This window comes from Lathamus discolor, chromosome W (genome assembly GCF_037157495.1).
Source record: "Lathamus discolor isolate bLatDis1 chromosome W, bLatDis1.hap1, whole genome shotgun sequence".
Classification (NCBI taxonomy): domain Eukaryota; kingdom Metazoa; phylum Chordata; class Aves; order Psittaciformes; family Psittacidae; genus Lathamus; species Lathamus discolor.
Window position 1 is genome coordinate 1402207 of NC_088908.1, and position 16517 is coordinate 1418723.

At 46.4% G+C, this 16517-nt stretch overlaps 2 protein-coding genes across 24 annotated transcripts in view; both read right to left on the bottom strand.

Annotated features, from left to right (window-relative positions):
• Window positions 1-1597: 1597 nt before the first annotated feature.
• On the bottom strand, window positions 1598-4293 carry LOC136004247 (solute carrier family 12 member 3-like). Its single transcript, XM_065660574.1, is given in 4 exon segments — window positions 1598-3496; window positions 3598-3744; window positions 3981-4128; window positions 4130-4293. Coding segments are annotated over 4 exon segments (819 nt in total). The 5' UTR covers window positions 4270-4293; the 3' UTR covers window positions 1598-3112.
• Window positions 4294-10968: 6675 nt separating this feature from the next.
• LOC136004249 (nuclear pore complex protein Nup93-like) overlaps window positions 10969-16517 on the bottom strand; it is a 94088-nt gene continuing 88539 nt past the window's right edge. For all 23 annotated transcript variants that reach the window (XR_010608323.1, XR_010608319.1, XR_010608317.1 and 20 more), the window contains 2 exons: window positions 16059-16166; window positions 10969-11195 (listed from right to left, as the gene is read on the bottom strand). Coding sequence is in view for 2 of the 23 variants with exons in the window: in XM_065660581.1 (XP_065516653.1) it covers window positions 16127-16166 (40 nt within the window). In the remaining 21 variants the exon portion in view is untranslated. The remainder of the gene's footprint in view (window positions 11196-16058; window positions 16167-16517) is intronic.

A 16517-nucleotide genomic window follows, 5' to 3' on the forward strand; every position in this document is an offset into this window, starting at 1 on the left:
TTCAGGACCCTTGCGTATGAAATCTCATTATTTGGACTCATATGATAACTGGAGCACAAGCTTGGGACCAGAACTTATACCGGAAATTAATGCAGAATGTCACTAAGGTTTTCAATTGTAGTGACTGTTGGGTGTGTGCACAGTTGCCTAAATCAGGAGAAAGCCTGGATCTCCCATTAATTGAAGTTCCAATTCCTAACACTGTCTCATGGACAAATTTGTGGGTGAACACTAGCAATCTGTATTCGAAGGAAAGGTTAAAATTTGGAATAGTTAATCTTAATGCAGGTAATAAATATTACACCTGTGCACAAAGGTGTATTACACCGGGAACCAGGGTAGGAGATCATGTTTGTTTAAATGCCACAGATGTAGGTCACCATTCAAATTGCAATCACACTATTAATATAGATGGTATCGTAGTTCAGTGGTGGCCCATTCCTAAAGGGAAAGGATGGTATTGGTTATGTGGAGAAAATGCTTATAAGACTCTAGCCCCCAACTAGAAGGGGGCATGCACCTTAGGTACTGTAATACCCAATTTTGCTAAACAGATTAAGCAAGGGTTTAACCCTATTATTGAACAGCACACTGCATTTCATAGTTTTGTAAGAGGGCTAATTCCATCTTTGGGAATAAGTGAAATATAAATTATAAATATCTCAGCAACCATAGAGGAAATGGAAAATAAAAACATTGATATAATCCAGGCAGAACGAGAGATAACTAGCCTATCTAAGGTGGTATTACAAAACCGAATGGCTCTAGACATGTTATTGACATCACAAGGAGGGGTTTGTTCCATAATCAGTGAAAGTTGTTGCTCCTATATAGACCAAAGTGGCAGAATTGAAACAGATCTGGAGGAAATTTGGAAACAAACTAAGATATTTCATGAAATGGCCATGGATGACACCTCCTGGGGTTTTAAAAACAAAATATGGAAAGGGTTAACTTCATGGTTACCTGATCTCTTCTGGTTGAGGCAACTGGTTGCAGGTATATTGGTGTTAGTTATTTTAATATTGATTACTTGTAGTATGATACAATGTTCTCTCTGGTATTGTAAATGCTATGATAAATTATGAAGACTGGAAAAGGAGTGAAATTAAGCACCAAGTAGAAATGGGAAATTATTTCAAAAGACTTTTGATGGTAATGGTAATATATAAAATGTTGCAAAAGAATTTGCAAAAGGACAGAAAAAGGGGGGATTTGAAACAAGGGGGACAGAAAATCACAAAATGGAATATATAAACCTTTAGAATCAGTTTTAAGTAATGTTAAGTTTGATGGCTTTGTAACAGTAGCAATGGAAAATTACTAAAGTACATGATACATAGAAAAAAAAAATAGAGTGCAGCTAGAGAATACACTGAGCATTCTTGTACAAGATAAATTGTTATAGTTGACAGAGTTTTAAGAAAAACAGTCTAGAGGAACAGGACACAGGGATAAGGAGTATCTGGGAATGGCAGGTGTCCAGGATGGGCTACAGTTAAACTAACTGATAAGTAGGAGGACAGGAGGATTATTATGTCTCCTGTGCTAACGAACCAATTAAACTGGTATGAGCATCTACTGTGCGTGCTCCAAAGGCTGCCAGAAGAGATGAAGATTGTTGGAAGAAGTAAACGACCCTCAGAGACCACCACCACAATTCTGTACGCATGCGGGGAACTCTCTGGAAAATGACGTAATGTATGTATGCCCAGGGACTATATAAGGACGGCTTGTGGAGCAACAGAGAGACACACGTTAGGAGGAGCTATCCCCCGTGTCTCCTGGCGCCGCAATAAAGAATACCTGCTTGTCAGCTTGAAAACTTTGTTGGCAAGTTTGTTCCTGGAGTTTTCTCCGAATCACCATCCCTCTGCGAGCGGGGGGGGGGGGGGAGTGAGACAGAGACTGTGTGGTTCTGATTTACGGCTGCGCTTAAACCACAACAGAAGAAAATGGAAAACAAGCTGAAGAAGGAGCCCTTGGGTCCCCTCCAGTTGGGCACGAATTTCTGAGCAAAGATGTTGGCTGGGAGGAAGCAGAGAAGAAGCATTTGGGGCCTCCCAACTGCCTGTCTCCTGGCTGAAGCATCTCAGTGTTGGTTGGAGGTACACCACTGATGGCAGGTAACCCATGGGAGGAAGACACCAAGCTCTTGATGACATCTCTCAGCGAGGAGCACATTCCCATAGCAAACTTCTCCCCCAACAGCAGCAAAGAGCCAGGCTCCAGCCATGTGCTTGGCCCTTCTGAGTCACCTTGGTCGCTGAAGAAGCCCTTTGCTTGCTTCTCAGTGGTGGCAGGGATCACCATCCCCACCAGGTAGTTTATGAAGGAAACTAAGATGACCAGGAAGAACAGTAACTGTGCCTGCCAGAGCAGAAAAAGCCACCTAAGGGGTTGGGGTTTGGGCACTGAGAGGGAGAAGAATGTGTTTGGAGAAACCCCAGCCCATTTTTGTAGAGCTACGGGCATCCTCTGCTCCTCTGGTGCCTGGTGGGCAGTGGGGACGGCTCTTATTAACCCAGGGGAATAAGGCGAGTGGAAGAAGTGAGGGTTACCTTGGCCTCCCACTCAATGCTAGCCAGGGAGATGCCCAACAGCACCGTCGTGGTGACCACCCCAATGATGCAGATGTGGTTGGTGGGGTCCATGATGAGGTAGTTGTGCTCCTGGGGAGAGGGAACCATCTACAACATGGAAATAACCCTTGCTCTTACTGAACCACCAGGACTGCCATGACTTTAGCAGCCACTGGTTGATTATCAGTGGTGCAATGTTAATGCAAATATTATTAATTAATGCTGCTTGTGCACAGAGGTGGGACCCAGGGGACACATGGAGCCACTGTCTTACCTGCAGCAGGTCCTGGGCAGTTTCAGCAAAGCTTACCATGTGCATGGCCATGGCCACTGCATTTGTGAAGGTGAAGATCAGCCCGATGGAGCCACCCAGCTCCATCCCAAGGCTCCACGAGATGAAGAAATAGGTGCCGCCTGAAGCGGTGGGAACACCCTGTGGCGTTTGCTGCCTTCCCAACATGTTTTTTGGCCCCTCCTGCAACTTGCAGTCCATGCCAGGAGTGGTGGCCGTGCCAGGACACACACACATGCTACCTGACTTCACTTTGCCATTGGCAGATATGGCAGAGATGGATAAGCCAGCGATGGTAGTCACCATCACAGACATCAGGATGATGAGCCACATCAGGGCTGCAGGAAGAGGGCATAGCTGTGATCCAGTGTCCATCTCCATCCACCCCCCAGCCCCATAGACCCCCCTGCCTTCCCTCGGAGACCCACAAGGACCCCATCCACCGCCTCCCACCATGCTTGATGCTGCTGGCACTGGCTCCCCAGTGCTTTGGGTGACAGAGAGCTTGGTGCTGCTGTCCTGTCTGTGCTGTGCTGCAGCACCCACCGATTCCTGCCTGGGCAGTGATCCAGGGCAGGCACAGGTAGAGGATGACTCCCCAGGTGTTCAGCATGCAGCAAATCTGGGGGGACAGAGAGGGGACACTGACCATCAGCCTGTGGGCGCTGGGACCATGCCAGCTCTCCTAGGAGAGGGTGCTCCCATGGGATCAGTCACACTCACCATCACACCCTTCACCCATCCAAAGCGGATGGGCTCCAGTGCAAAGTCTCTGCCCAGCTCCCCTGGTGCCTCCTCTGGGCTGGCCTCAATCAGCCCATTGCTCTGCTGTGGGTCAGACACAGATGCACAGAGGTTGCCTGGGTCCAGCTGCAGGGACAAGGGGGAAGCAGGCAAGGGGGGGAAGGCAGCCAGGTGTCCCTGGGGGTGCAGACCTCTGGAGAAAGTTGGGATAACCCTCTGCCTTCCCCTAGGGCCTTCCCAGAGATGTGCGCATCGGCCCAGAACCAGTTATGGCACCAAGAAGCAGGAGATGAAGAACCACAACCACAGAGGCATCACAGAAACCAGTGGTACAGGCCATGGGATGCTGAATCCCACCTTACCTTGAGGATGGAGTGCAGGTTCACCAGCAAAGGTCTGACTTTCCCAGTGTCTCCCACCCTCTTGCTGTTGGTGTAGTACTCATAGGTGGGCATGACGTCCACCGTGTTGTAGCTGAAGGTCCTGGTGCAGAGGGTGCTGCTCAAGAGCTGGGCGAGTTCTGTCACAACTGGAGCCATCGGTGGGCACGTAGAAACCGCGACCACACTCCTCCATGTCCAGAAGGGTGCTAATGGTGAAGTAGGCACTGTAGTGGGCTGGAGGCAGCTCTGTGATGGGCAGTTCAGCCATTGCCCTGGACCAAGGGACCTGCCAGGAGAGGGATGGGGCAGAAAGGGGCTCTCCAAGGCTTTATACCTAGCAAAACTGGAGTGAGGAAACCAGCACCCACCCACTGCTGCTGCTAATGAGGGGAAAGGAATTGGCTTGAACCACCCCAAGCTGGTCAGGGGAAAAAAAAAACAACTATCTGGAAGGGATATCAAACCTACTGTAATTGGTATCCCTGCCTCCCAGCACTCGATGGGGTGGCAATAACGGATTTGAGATTAAGTCCCAAGGACAGATCAGAAGAGAAATATGGCGTGGAATTTGCCTCCAGCCCTGACAAAGAACATTCAGTTCCCACTGGGATTTATTATGGAAAATGGGAGCAAGACTCCCATGCACCCTCACCTTCCCTGGGATACTGCCCCAGACCCTGTAGATCCTGTAAATCATCTTGGCTGGTCTTGTGGCACTGAGCTGTTACGGACATGGGGAGGGAAACGGCCCCTTTATCTCAGAGTGAAACCAGGGGAAAGTGGGGAGTGTGATATAAAGGGATACCCCCACTAGGGCTCAGATGCCAGGGGGCCAGAAGGGGGATGAAGAGGCTGGAGAACATGAAGCAGTGACAGCCACAGAGTCCCTCCATGACTGCCCAGGGCTGGGAGTTATCAGCTCTCTGGTGCCAGGCAGCTGATGCCCACATCCCACAGCCCCCTTCTCCTGAGCCCAGGGAAGAGGAACTGCTGAGCACCCAGGGCTCAAAATGGCCCCAAACCCCATCCCTTACTTAATAAACCACTTAAACCCTTCCCCACATCACAGAAAACACAAGCTGAGGCCAAACTGTCACTCAGTGTCCACCCTGAAGTGACCAGGAGGTGAGGCTGGGGGAAGGATGGGATAGTTACAGATGACATCAGCAAAGATGGCAAATAAGGCAATAAAATGTAAGGGCAGCCCCTTTGAGTTTCAGCCCTGTGTGGCTTTGCAAGTGAATGAAAAATTTAGGTTACCTCTGGCTGTCCTCTGCACTCACGCACAAATACTAACCTGCTTTTTGAGGACTCCCTCCAGCCCCCTTGATTGTTTATGTGCAAACAGACACCATCCATAACTGCATAAGCCCCACATGGGCCAGTATGGATCCATTACCACTCAGCCCTCACAGAACCCCAACATCCCAGTGCAGAACATCCCAACCCTCCCCTTCTGACCCCCAGCTTTGGAACAGGGAGAAGGGTGAGATGGGGACAAGGAAAAAGCCTCTCTCCAGCATCTCCTGCAACACCTCCTGCAAGGTGAGGTGGACACTAGCAGCACCTGCTTCTAAGAGCAACGGAGCTGGCAAAGGACCCAGATCACAAGTCTGATGAGGAATGGCTGAGGGAACTGAGGCGGGGGGGGGGGGATAGTCTGGAAAAGAGAAGGCTCGGGGGGACCTTACCAACTACCCAAAAGGAGGGTGGAGGCAGGAGGTGGCTGGTCTCTTCTCCAAAGGAACAAGGAAGCTTTAGATTGGATATTAGGAACAATTTCTTCATAGAGAGGGTGATCAGGTATTGGAACAGGCTGCCCAGAGCAGTGGTGGAATCACCATCCCTGGAAGTGTTCACAAACCACATAGACGAGGCACTCAGTGACATGGTTTAGTGGTGGTCCTGGCAGTGTTGGGTGAACTGTTGGACCTGATGATCTTAAAAGTCTTTTCCAACCCAGTTAATTCTACGATTCCTCTCATAACAACAGATGCAGCAGCAGACTCATACCCAGCAGAAATGGCTTTATTTTAGAGCCTTGCATTCCATCAAAACCACTAACTTGCCCAAACCAGCATGAATCAGTCTCTTAAACTGGGGATGGGTGTCTGTTAAACACAACACAGTCAAAGATGTTCCAGCAGAGACAGGAGTTCTCCAGATGCCAGGCAAAGAGTGAAGTGAGTGGTATGATGCCACCCTGGTGTAGTGAAATAGCCGGATAGTAGGATGTGCTTGTCATCGGCCTGATTCACAACACCAGCTGCAGCACCAATACCGGGTCCTGTGGTGTGGGGAGCAGGAGGGGAATGCTCTGTGGCACATCCCACCAGCCCCTCCACTCATTCAGTGAAGAGGTGCCAAGATGTTTCTGCAGGGCATCCCCTCGCTTCCAGCCAACCCCCTGGTTCATCCTGCCTATTAAATGGATCAAAATGAACCTGAATCGAGTTAGGCAGAGCACGGTGCAATACTTTACATGCAGCTTCTTTCAATGTTTGCCAAAGTGCTATGTTCCAACATGCCTTTAATGAAGTTTTAATGGTCCTGTTTCCATCCCCATGGAAGAGGGAACCTACTACCCTGGGTGTCACAGGCCATGCAAATGATGCAGGGACTTGGCACTGCAAACCCACCGCACAGAGTGGGGCTCCATTTCTCGGCACTGCAGGGAAGGAAGCCCGGGAAGAGAAAATAAATGGTTATTCAGGCAACTGCTGGCCACCTCACCTGATGGGGACAAAAGGACCATTTCCTATCCTCTTCCAGGCACCATTTCCATCCTTCAAGCTTCAGACCCAGACAGAAACAGGGCAAAAATGCTGGTACAAGGACATGAACAGCAGCAGTATTTAAGGACTGTCCCACCCCAGGGACACAGAACTGGAGTTATCAATATCACCTTCTTCTCTCCAGGCTGGAAGGAAAACAGCTTGCTTCCTTGAGAGGCTGGGGTTCATTAAAGTTGAGGAGTTAACTGTTGAGAAGGTAACAAGAACAAAAAAATTCATTAAATTCATTTTTTTTCTGAATACAATCCCTTCAGCTCCTGCAAGGAACAAGGTCCAAGTTCTATCTTAGACAAATGCAGGTGGTGGGAGACCATGGGGAAGAAGAGAGGAGCCCCCTCATTCAGCAGTTCTGCTTCATCCAGGGGGTCTGGAAAACACAACAAAACAATCAGGATTGAGATGCAGAATCTGCTGCCAGCAGGGAAATCCAAGACAAGGCCAAAGAGCAGGAACATCTTATACAGGGTGTAGGTAGTAACCTGACTGTGTAGCCAGTGGAGCCATGTGTACACCAGGGTAGCAGTGCAGGCACCATGGTGAAAACAGGATTAATGCTATGGGGATAAAAGAACCCAAACAAACCAAAATCAAAAACCCCAAAGACACCAAGCTGAGAAGATAGGACCCACTGACACCAGCTCTGCAGCAGAGTTTAGGAGGGGTCCCTGAGGCATTTTTCAGCAGTTTCCTGCTTGTTGACAGAAAACCTGTTAATTTTCATGTGAACTGGTTGTCTTCCCTTAGCTCAGCTGAGTTGTTACAAGTAGCCCATGGTTAACCCCTGGGCAGAGCATTAATGTTGTTTTTTCTTCCCAACTGGACAGGTAACATAGGGCAGAAGTTTACAGTGAGTATTTCCAGATTCCCATGACACCCTGCAACTCCCTTGTAAATCCAAACCCTACCAACTTGGACCTTGTTCAAAGGATGTGTAGACTGTAAAGCTTTCAGAGCTGCCATGCACTGCAGCACTTGGGGATGTTTCATGACTGATAAGCCATACAAGCCATGAAAAACCGACCTGGAGACTCTGTGTGTCTCTGTTGTGGCCGTACCAGGACAGGACATCCCATGCTCTCAAAGCAAACACCTTCTCACTTTTTCCTCAGATCTCCTCCAGCAATACAAGCATGAGCTGCATCCGACTCAATCTACCTGTGTCTCAGCTACCTGGAGGATCTTTACTGCTGAGGATTAGTCCTGGAGTAGGAGAAAGCAGATGGAATTATCCTAAATTTAACCTCTGGCATCCATCTGTACTTTTTTCTTGCATAAAGAGGCAGAGCTCCACTGACTTATTTGTCAGCTTATACTAAGAATAAATTCAGCTCAGATAAATATCTGAGATAATCTCAGATAATATCAGATAATATATCTCAGATAATATCTACAGCTCTGCTGCAGGCTATGCCTGGCAAACTACAAATACCAACCTGCTCAGATGTTGCTGGCCACTATCATGGTTTTGTGATGAATTTAATGACACTCAAAAAAACCCTTCTAGCAGGTGAGCTGTTTAGAAAACCAAGTCTAAGGCTGCACATTAGCACAGTCAGAGTGTGATGGTCCAAGGGGTTCACAAACATCACTCCAGCAGCAGGTCATAACCCTGAGGGAACAGAATCAGGTTTTTCTTTCCAGCAGATTAAGCATGGGGTAGAGAGAAAAGAGTGACATCTGGAAAACCACAGGGGTGCCTTATTCAGCAAAGCTCCAGTGTGTGTGCCAGCATCTACCTCAATGCAGCAAAGCCCTTAAGTCGCGCAGAGGAGAGCCAGGCTTGCAAAAGCCAGGCCTAGGTGCAGAGCTGGAACCTGCTGCTCTGAGGAATGTGGGAAGACAATGGGCTGGAATGTTTACCACCTGCAGGGACCCAAGAAGAAACCACAGGGCAATCAATAAGAAATTATTTAATTCCAACTATCTTTGGCAGCTTCCCCACAACCTCTCACATCTTGTCTGAAACAGGGCTGGGTCTTACCTTTCCAGGGTTAGTCTCACACTTTGACTCCCTGGGGTTTATTTCCTCTGTCCGTCCATCACAGAAGGACCATCTTGGCTTTTGGAAATATGAAATGATGCAGTTTCTGCTTGGCTTAGAAGGGAGCAGAGGCTGGAGTCACAACCACTGAGCACAAAGAGAGCAAGCGGCATGCAGCCATCAATTTTCTCTTTTACTAACACCCGTGAAGGCTGAGAAGCAACAGGAAGCATCTGCTACAGCCATCCTCAAGGGGCAGACAAAGGGCAACATGCTGTTTTGAAAAGGTCCCCAGGTTCAAGGTTTGACATCAGAAATGTTCCGGTGAGGCAGCATGATAGCTCCACTGAGCAGGGGATAGGCAAAAGACAGAAGAACAAGGTCCTGCAAACAGCAGTGGCAAAAGTGGCCCCAAAGGACCTCTCTGTCTCTGCACAAAGGGTGGAGGGGGAGAGGGAATTACAGTGGAGAAAGGTGGCTTTTACCCTTCCTGAATAGACTCCACAAACACTGTCCCTCTCCTGCTCAGGTCAACGGTTGCCTGAGGCCAGGTATAGCCTCACCAGCCTCTCTGTAAGTGGGGTGGTTTGATGCCAGAAGTAACTCAGGGACAGGGGCTGAGTGCCAGCAAGGAAAACCAGCAGGGTTTATCCCACAGGCCCATACCTGGGGCAACCCTGGCCCAACCAGGATTGTCTCCAGCTATCACAAAAAATGTCCTGTTCCACCACCTACTTTTTGGTAACCTGTTCTCTGGGGGTTGGATGACTTGGCAAGGGAGACATACCAAGCAGCATTCCTACACCAGTATGCCAGAAATGTTAATGGCTAATAAAGCTTTTCCACACTCACCTGTTGACATTTTGTTAGGCAATTCAATTCCCCTGCCCCAAATAACTCTTTGATAACTCACCAAATACCCTTCACTTGCAGGGTGCTGTTCAGGTCTCTTTCAGCTTCCAGTGGTAAACCACCTTGACCATGCCAGAGGAGGACTTGGTGCCATACACAGCCCCCAGCTCTGCTGCTGGTAGCTCCAGCAGCATTTGCTAATGCTGAGGGACATGGCTATGGGTGGCTTAGGAAGCCATCCCTTTGCTTCCTGTCCACAAAAGTTGACAAAATTTATGCTACAACATTTCTGGTAGAAAAAAGTAATTAGGAAATTGTCATCAAGTCATTCAAATATCCCTCTATGCTCTTAAACTCAGACACAGCAAAATGGTGATGAATTCTCTCCCACAGTAGCTATTAACATGCACAGGCTGAAATCAGCCCATGTTTTGTTGCCTGCTCTGCACCCAGAGCCACACGTGTTCTCACATCCCAGGAAGGCAAAGGGCACATGGGCAAGACAGCAGCAGCACAAAGGGTGCATCTACAGGGAGCAGTGGGAGAAACGACCAACAACCTCTTTTTAATGTCACTCATTTCAGTGGGACTCGGGTTTAGCACTAAATCAATAGTAATATCCACCCATGCCCAGTGCACCCACACTTGGACTTCTCTAGTGAACTTTCTTCCTTCTCCTTGTGAATTCCACATGGAATAATTTTGAATGCAACTGGTTAAAAACTCACTTGTCGATCACCAAAATCTCTCCTACCCAATATACCTGTTTCCAATCCCAGCTTCTCCTCCAAAACAGAGGACTTAATGGTTTAAGGTCTAACTTTAACTGTTGGATTTGATGATCTTAAAGGTATTTTCCAACCTAGTTGATTCTATGGTTCTATGAAAAGCTTCAGCTGAACTCCAGGATACACAGAGCTGTGCATATCTGAGACACCGACCCGAGAGCTTAAACTCTGTTAAGCATAAAAGATTTCTGCAGCACACAGAACTCATCTGCACCACATGAACACATAGACCACACAAGACAATGTCATGGACTGACAGCATGTGGTGTATCAGAAACAGGTTTTCAACATTTAACATGCATTAAAAAAACACCCCCCCCCTAATTTCCAAGCTGTATGTTCAGCAAGCATTAAATCAAAGTTTCCTTCTCTACTTTCTCTTCTGCTACAAAATTGCTCTTTTACCTCCCTGCTGCAGATCTGACTTCTTCCTCTGCATAGCCCATTAATAAGCAAGAATAATTTTTTAAATAGAAACCAATCTAAAATAAAATGAATAAAAACATAAAACCACCAAAAACAAAAGTGAAAAAGCAAATGTCAAAACCAAATAGAAATCAAAGGAATTTATTTCCATCAACAAAAATACAGAACACAAAACAATACTGTTCCCACCAGTACTAAAGACAGGCACAGGCTGCTGTAACCCTGAGCAAAAGCTTCTCTGTTGATTCATAAGGACCTCCATTTGCACCAGTCTTGCATTCATGTCTCCTGATGCCCTGTAAGGGATCATCCCAGCAAACATGATCAGTGCGCAGGCTTGAGATCGAAGTTGCTAAAAACCAGAAAAATAGTCTGGTTACTTTAGCATCAAAAACCCACAAGGAAAGCTGAGTTAGACATGAGTTAAACACTTGCCTTTTCAAACAAGCAAATGTAATCTTTATTTCTCAGAGCTGCTCTCTGGATAACGTACCTCCACATTTGAATTTTAAATTACCCAGGAAAAAACATTTCAACAATGTGGGGCATTGCTGTACTGCAGCAATCTTGTCGTTTCTGCATGAAGTGGGCTTTCCCAGGGCAACAGTATTCCTTCCCACCTTGCAAAGTCTAAAGCTGACCCTACTGAAAGGCAGCATTAACACTCTCAAAACAGAAGCTAGAAACAAACCAGTGTTGCCACATGCACCTGAAGATCTCCAGCATCTCAACAGCATACCAACATCTTTAAAGATTCTTCATTCTGGAACATGATGAAAACAGATGCACCAAGTACACCCAGAGACCTTTGCCTGAAGTAACCAAACCCCTTCTTGAGAAGGCTATGTAACAGCTGAAGGAATTCAGGGATAATTGGTTAGTTTATTAAAACCATTAGTAAATTAAAAGGAAAATAATTCCTGTAACTGGTAGAGGTCAGGAGAACACGAAAAGCCTGCATCCGTAAGGAAAACTGTACAGACTGTTTTGATTGCTCACAGTGTTTTCTTCTTAAATATTAAGCATCTCTAAATTACTGCACTAGAAAATCCTGCTGGTCAAATATTCCTTTAATCTACCGACTGCAGGGAAAGGTAGAGCAGCTTTGGGTGCTGAGGGCGTGTGGATGGTAAATCTGACAGCAGGAGTTTACAAACAGAGAAGTGACCAAAGCCCATTACATGGCTGGCCACAATTATAAACACCATCCCTGAGGCCCATCTGGGCAATTCTACTCCTTTTCCAGTGTGATGTTAAACCACTTGGTTATTCAATAGCAACAGAGGAGCTTTGGAAGCTGACAGTGGAAAAGCTGGGATGCTTATCTGCTTGTTTCAAGACACTGTCTAAATGTGACTGCTTCAGCTAGGCAAAAATCTTTCAACTTCACACATGAGGCAAGAAATTAAGTTTTCTTTATCACTGAGCTCACAGCCATTTAATGTTCCAGTTCCGTTATCTGTCTGAAGGAAAGCTGTGATTGTCTACAAAGCTCAGTGGCCTGGCTGAAATACAGAGCAGAGTTCCCATCTTGCACTGTATTCCTGTCTGATTGAGGATGGGTGGATACCTGGAGCTGCAGAGGAGCAATGCAGCAGGAGACACTCCTCCCTTCCTTAAGCGCTGCAGCTGAGGAATGCCAGGAGGCAGCACAGCACATCAGCAGTGCCTCTGGAGTAAGCAGCAAACCTGAGACTGACCCAATTGCTCAAAGCTCCCAGGATAGTTTCCCAGATGCAAATTACCACCTAGTTAACAGGGTCAAAGAGGTAGTAGATGGGGAAAAAAAGAAATGTCAAGGTGTCCAGCTCTTTGGAATTAAAATGTTAAGAGGCAAAACCTCCCACTGTGACTAAGGCAGGCTCAGGAGCAGCCTGAGTTACCATTCCCTTTACCTTTTTGGCAGCAATGATACTAAAGCTGGACTATTTTAAAAAATCAAAACAATAGTTGAGAAAGAACAGAGGTTTAACCAAGGTTAAGAGTGGCCTGGAGGTCTAGATGTTCTATTGGCTGTAATTACTTCATGAATGTTTGAATCACTTGTGATTTAAAATAAAACCACAAATAAAAATAATTCCATTCCTTTCATGACCTAATTTTGCCACTCAGATAATGCCCTTGGGCTGCTCCAGAGAGTTTGCCACCCCAGACTGGGGCAGGGAGCAGATGACATTGCTGTCAGGCACTCACAGCATCTGGGTCAGGGCTGTCACTGCAGCCATGGTTTCCAGCACTGGAATCTGGGCTTGCTGCTATCTCTGCTTGAAATATGGACAAATGAGATATGATATATGAAATATGATAAAATGGATCAGGCCAAGTGGGACAGGACTTAAAAGATTCAAAGTACAGCTTAGGCAACTTCATTTTGAAATAAACAAAATGCATCAAATGCCAGCTCTGACTCCAAACCTGATCATTTCTAAATAAACCCCATTTCATCTCTGAAGTGGGACAGGAGCTGTTCTAGCAGAGAGCATTACTGGTTAAGGGGGCTCCAGCAGTACTATTCCTCTCCATCCTGCCCTTGATGCTGGGTCCACACTGCTCCTGCTGAAGCTCCTCTAGTCCCTGCCCATCACAGCAGGATCCCACTTCTTAGGGCCGTCAGCAGACCAGTGCTCCACTCCAGAGGGCAAACTTGAGAGCTGTGTGTTCCTAATCTGGGGGACTCTTACCTGCTACATGGAATAAGCCTCAGACTTACAAACAGCTACTACCTCATATTTTCAAATTCTTCTGATGAACAGAGGGATTTGAATCTCTCTGCTCCAATGGTTCTAGAGAAAACCCAGGATTTCAAAGACCTACTCAAGAAAAGGTCATTTTTCACTTGCACTGCCTACTGGGCAATGTGCTGAGGTTGTTAAACTTCTGGAAGAGCCCAATTTCCCCTAAAATTTGCTTCCCTGTGGAAAAAGCAAAAGCTGCCTTTATGTCCCAGAGAAGGTCTAAAGAAAAATTCTTGCCAAGCACAGCCTCCAGAAGCTTGGAACTGCTCGAGGTGAATGAGATTTTGTTGAAGAAATACCTCTCTTCTCACACTCAAAGTGCCCTCATTTTGTCCCACCACTAAAATCCCCCGACATGCTTCTCAGACAGGGACACTGAAGTAATCTAGATTCCTTGCTCCTGCAGTCTTGGGGGAAATTCTTCAGGGTAAGAAAAAAGGGGAACACATGCGAAAGCTGTTCTTACCCTACCTTCCATATGCCCATGCCTGGTATTTAAAAATCTTTAGGCAGCAGGGAGCTACAGGGCTGTAGATTTTTTTTTTTCTCTCCAGCTAACACTACACCCTACATTAACAGATTTATGCTCCCTTCTGACATTACAGCCACATCACTATTCTCTTATCACCCCCCTGGCTGCAGACAGCAGGTGCTTATCCCCTCTTGATGGTTAAGCATAGCTTTTATCGCAGAGATCTACAACTCAGAAGCCCTGTGCCTCCAGCACCACAAAACTGAAATCACCAAACCAAAATAAACAGCTCACTCAGAAAGCAGGGAGCTAAGGCTGTTTGCTTAGCACCAACCTTGTGAACACACTGAGCAGGCTGCCAGGGACTTCTTCACACATGCACAATTTAAGGTGGGAGAAGCCCAAGCAGCATGCATCCCTCTCCAATGCTGCTGATCTAGAGTACCAGCACAGTTGCCAGGCAGGATCCTGTAGCTCTCACACAGACTGTACCCCAAAGACAAAAGATGCATCATTACTTGAGACTTTAATTTTTTGATGTAATTTACAAATGCTGCTAAGACTTTTACCAATATTGCAATTTACAGATCAAAGGCACTTTTTCAGATGACCAAGGCCTGGAATAAAGCTGTCTGTGGCCCAAGTTAGTTTTCATTCTCAAAAGGAGCTGATATTTATTACCTAATCTGTAATACGGGATGAGTGGTTTGGCCGTGGTGTTCAAGTGCCTGTGACAGCTTCAACTGAACAAGAGCTACAAGCCCAAACCTGAGGACAGCTGAGAACCCTTCTGCTCAATACAGCATGTTGACAGGCCACTGCCTGCAAATCTGGCTGTGCCCTTTAAGTGATGCCTATTTTGAGGTTTGCTGAAGGCACACACCCTATTAGTGGGTGGGGGAGATGCTTCAGCACCTACTCTAGCACTAGTGTCATCAAACTCACTGTTGTCAGCCATTTAAACCAGGTAGCTGGATCACACACCATCACACCTGGAAGCTGCAGAGCAGCAGACCACCACAGGCAAACTGCTACAGCCATGAATGTACACCAACTGACTGTACTTGAGCATCTGGGTGTATTGCCCACAGACACTCTGAAAATATCAGCCCACATCACTACAGAACCAAGCCAAGGTGAGGAGTCAAAGAAGCCCTTCCACCACAAATCAGTTATGCATGAACAAGGCACTAACTCAAGTGAAAGGAGTGGAAACCAGATTCTGGAAAAACAGCAGTTCAGTTGTCAAGGCAGCAATGCCAACCATCCTAGAGACCCTGCACTGTCCACATCCATTAACCATTTAAGATCCCACCAAGAAGCGAACTGAACACATGCTTTCTCTCTTGCTAAGAGATGGATATATAGTGTAATATATCTTAATTAGCTCACTGCCATTTAGAGCAATATCCTGTCTTTACACAAAGGTGAAGTTAGTCTTGAGACATTGTGGAGAAGTGGCTAACAGAGAAAGGTCATGTTCCCATCAACGAGCTGAAACAAGACATCTGTGTAGAATGGTGCAGACTTACTAGCACCAGATAATGAGGAACTGAAGGACACCGGCAAACAGCAACATGCTATGACCAATCACAGCCAAGGACACTAAGCGATAAGTTCATGAGAAAGAGGATGGTGGGGGGTGCACGGTGTAGCTGCAAAAATGTAGAGTTTACGCAATACCTTATTTGTGCCAGAACCAATCAAGTGCCTAGTATTTGCATATTCACTGTTATATTAACCGAAGGTAGAAGCCCAATAAATGAATCGTGCTTATTGATCACAATGGTCGTGTTGATTCCTCCCTGCTGCAACAAGACTACTCTTTCATAAATAACCAAGCAAACTGAGTAGACAAAGACTAAGTAAATGAGCAAGTAAAAATCCAAGACCATTAGAGATTCACAGTTATTTGAAGCCCAATCCCTTGAAACCAGGGGAAAAAGGAAGAAGAAAACTTGTCAGACAGTGAGGATTATAATCTTACAGAATCTCTGTCTTCCATTACCTGCTGGGGTCTGGCAGGAGTGGCTGGGCTTATGCCTTTCATCCTCTTATACTGGGTGAATAAAATATTCATGATTGCAAGCAGGACCTCAGATAAATTGTGCCTGATCTACACAAGGAAGCAGAAAAATACATTTCAATGAAGAGTAGGTTGACAGAATCATTACCTCTGCTACACAACATCAGAAAACCAAGCACTGATAACTATGGTTGATATTTACTCATAGAACATCCAAACATTTAATAGTTACCTCTGCTGTGACTGCACCACCTAGCAAAAAAAGTTACCCAGAGTTTTGAGACATCTGCTAATACTCAGATACACGAATTGCTCAAAGAAACACATTTTTTAAATTCCTATGCCACTGCAGCACCTTCTAACTCGTTGTGGACACTCATTAAATATAGTTTTTTCTTTTAAGTGATGCTATTTGAGACATTCTGGGCTTTCAAGGGCATT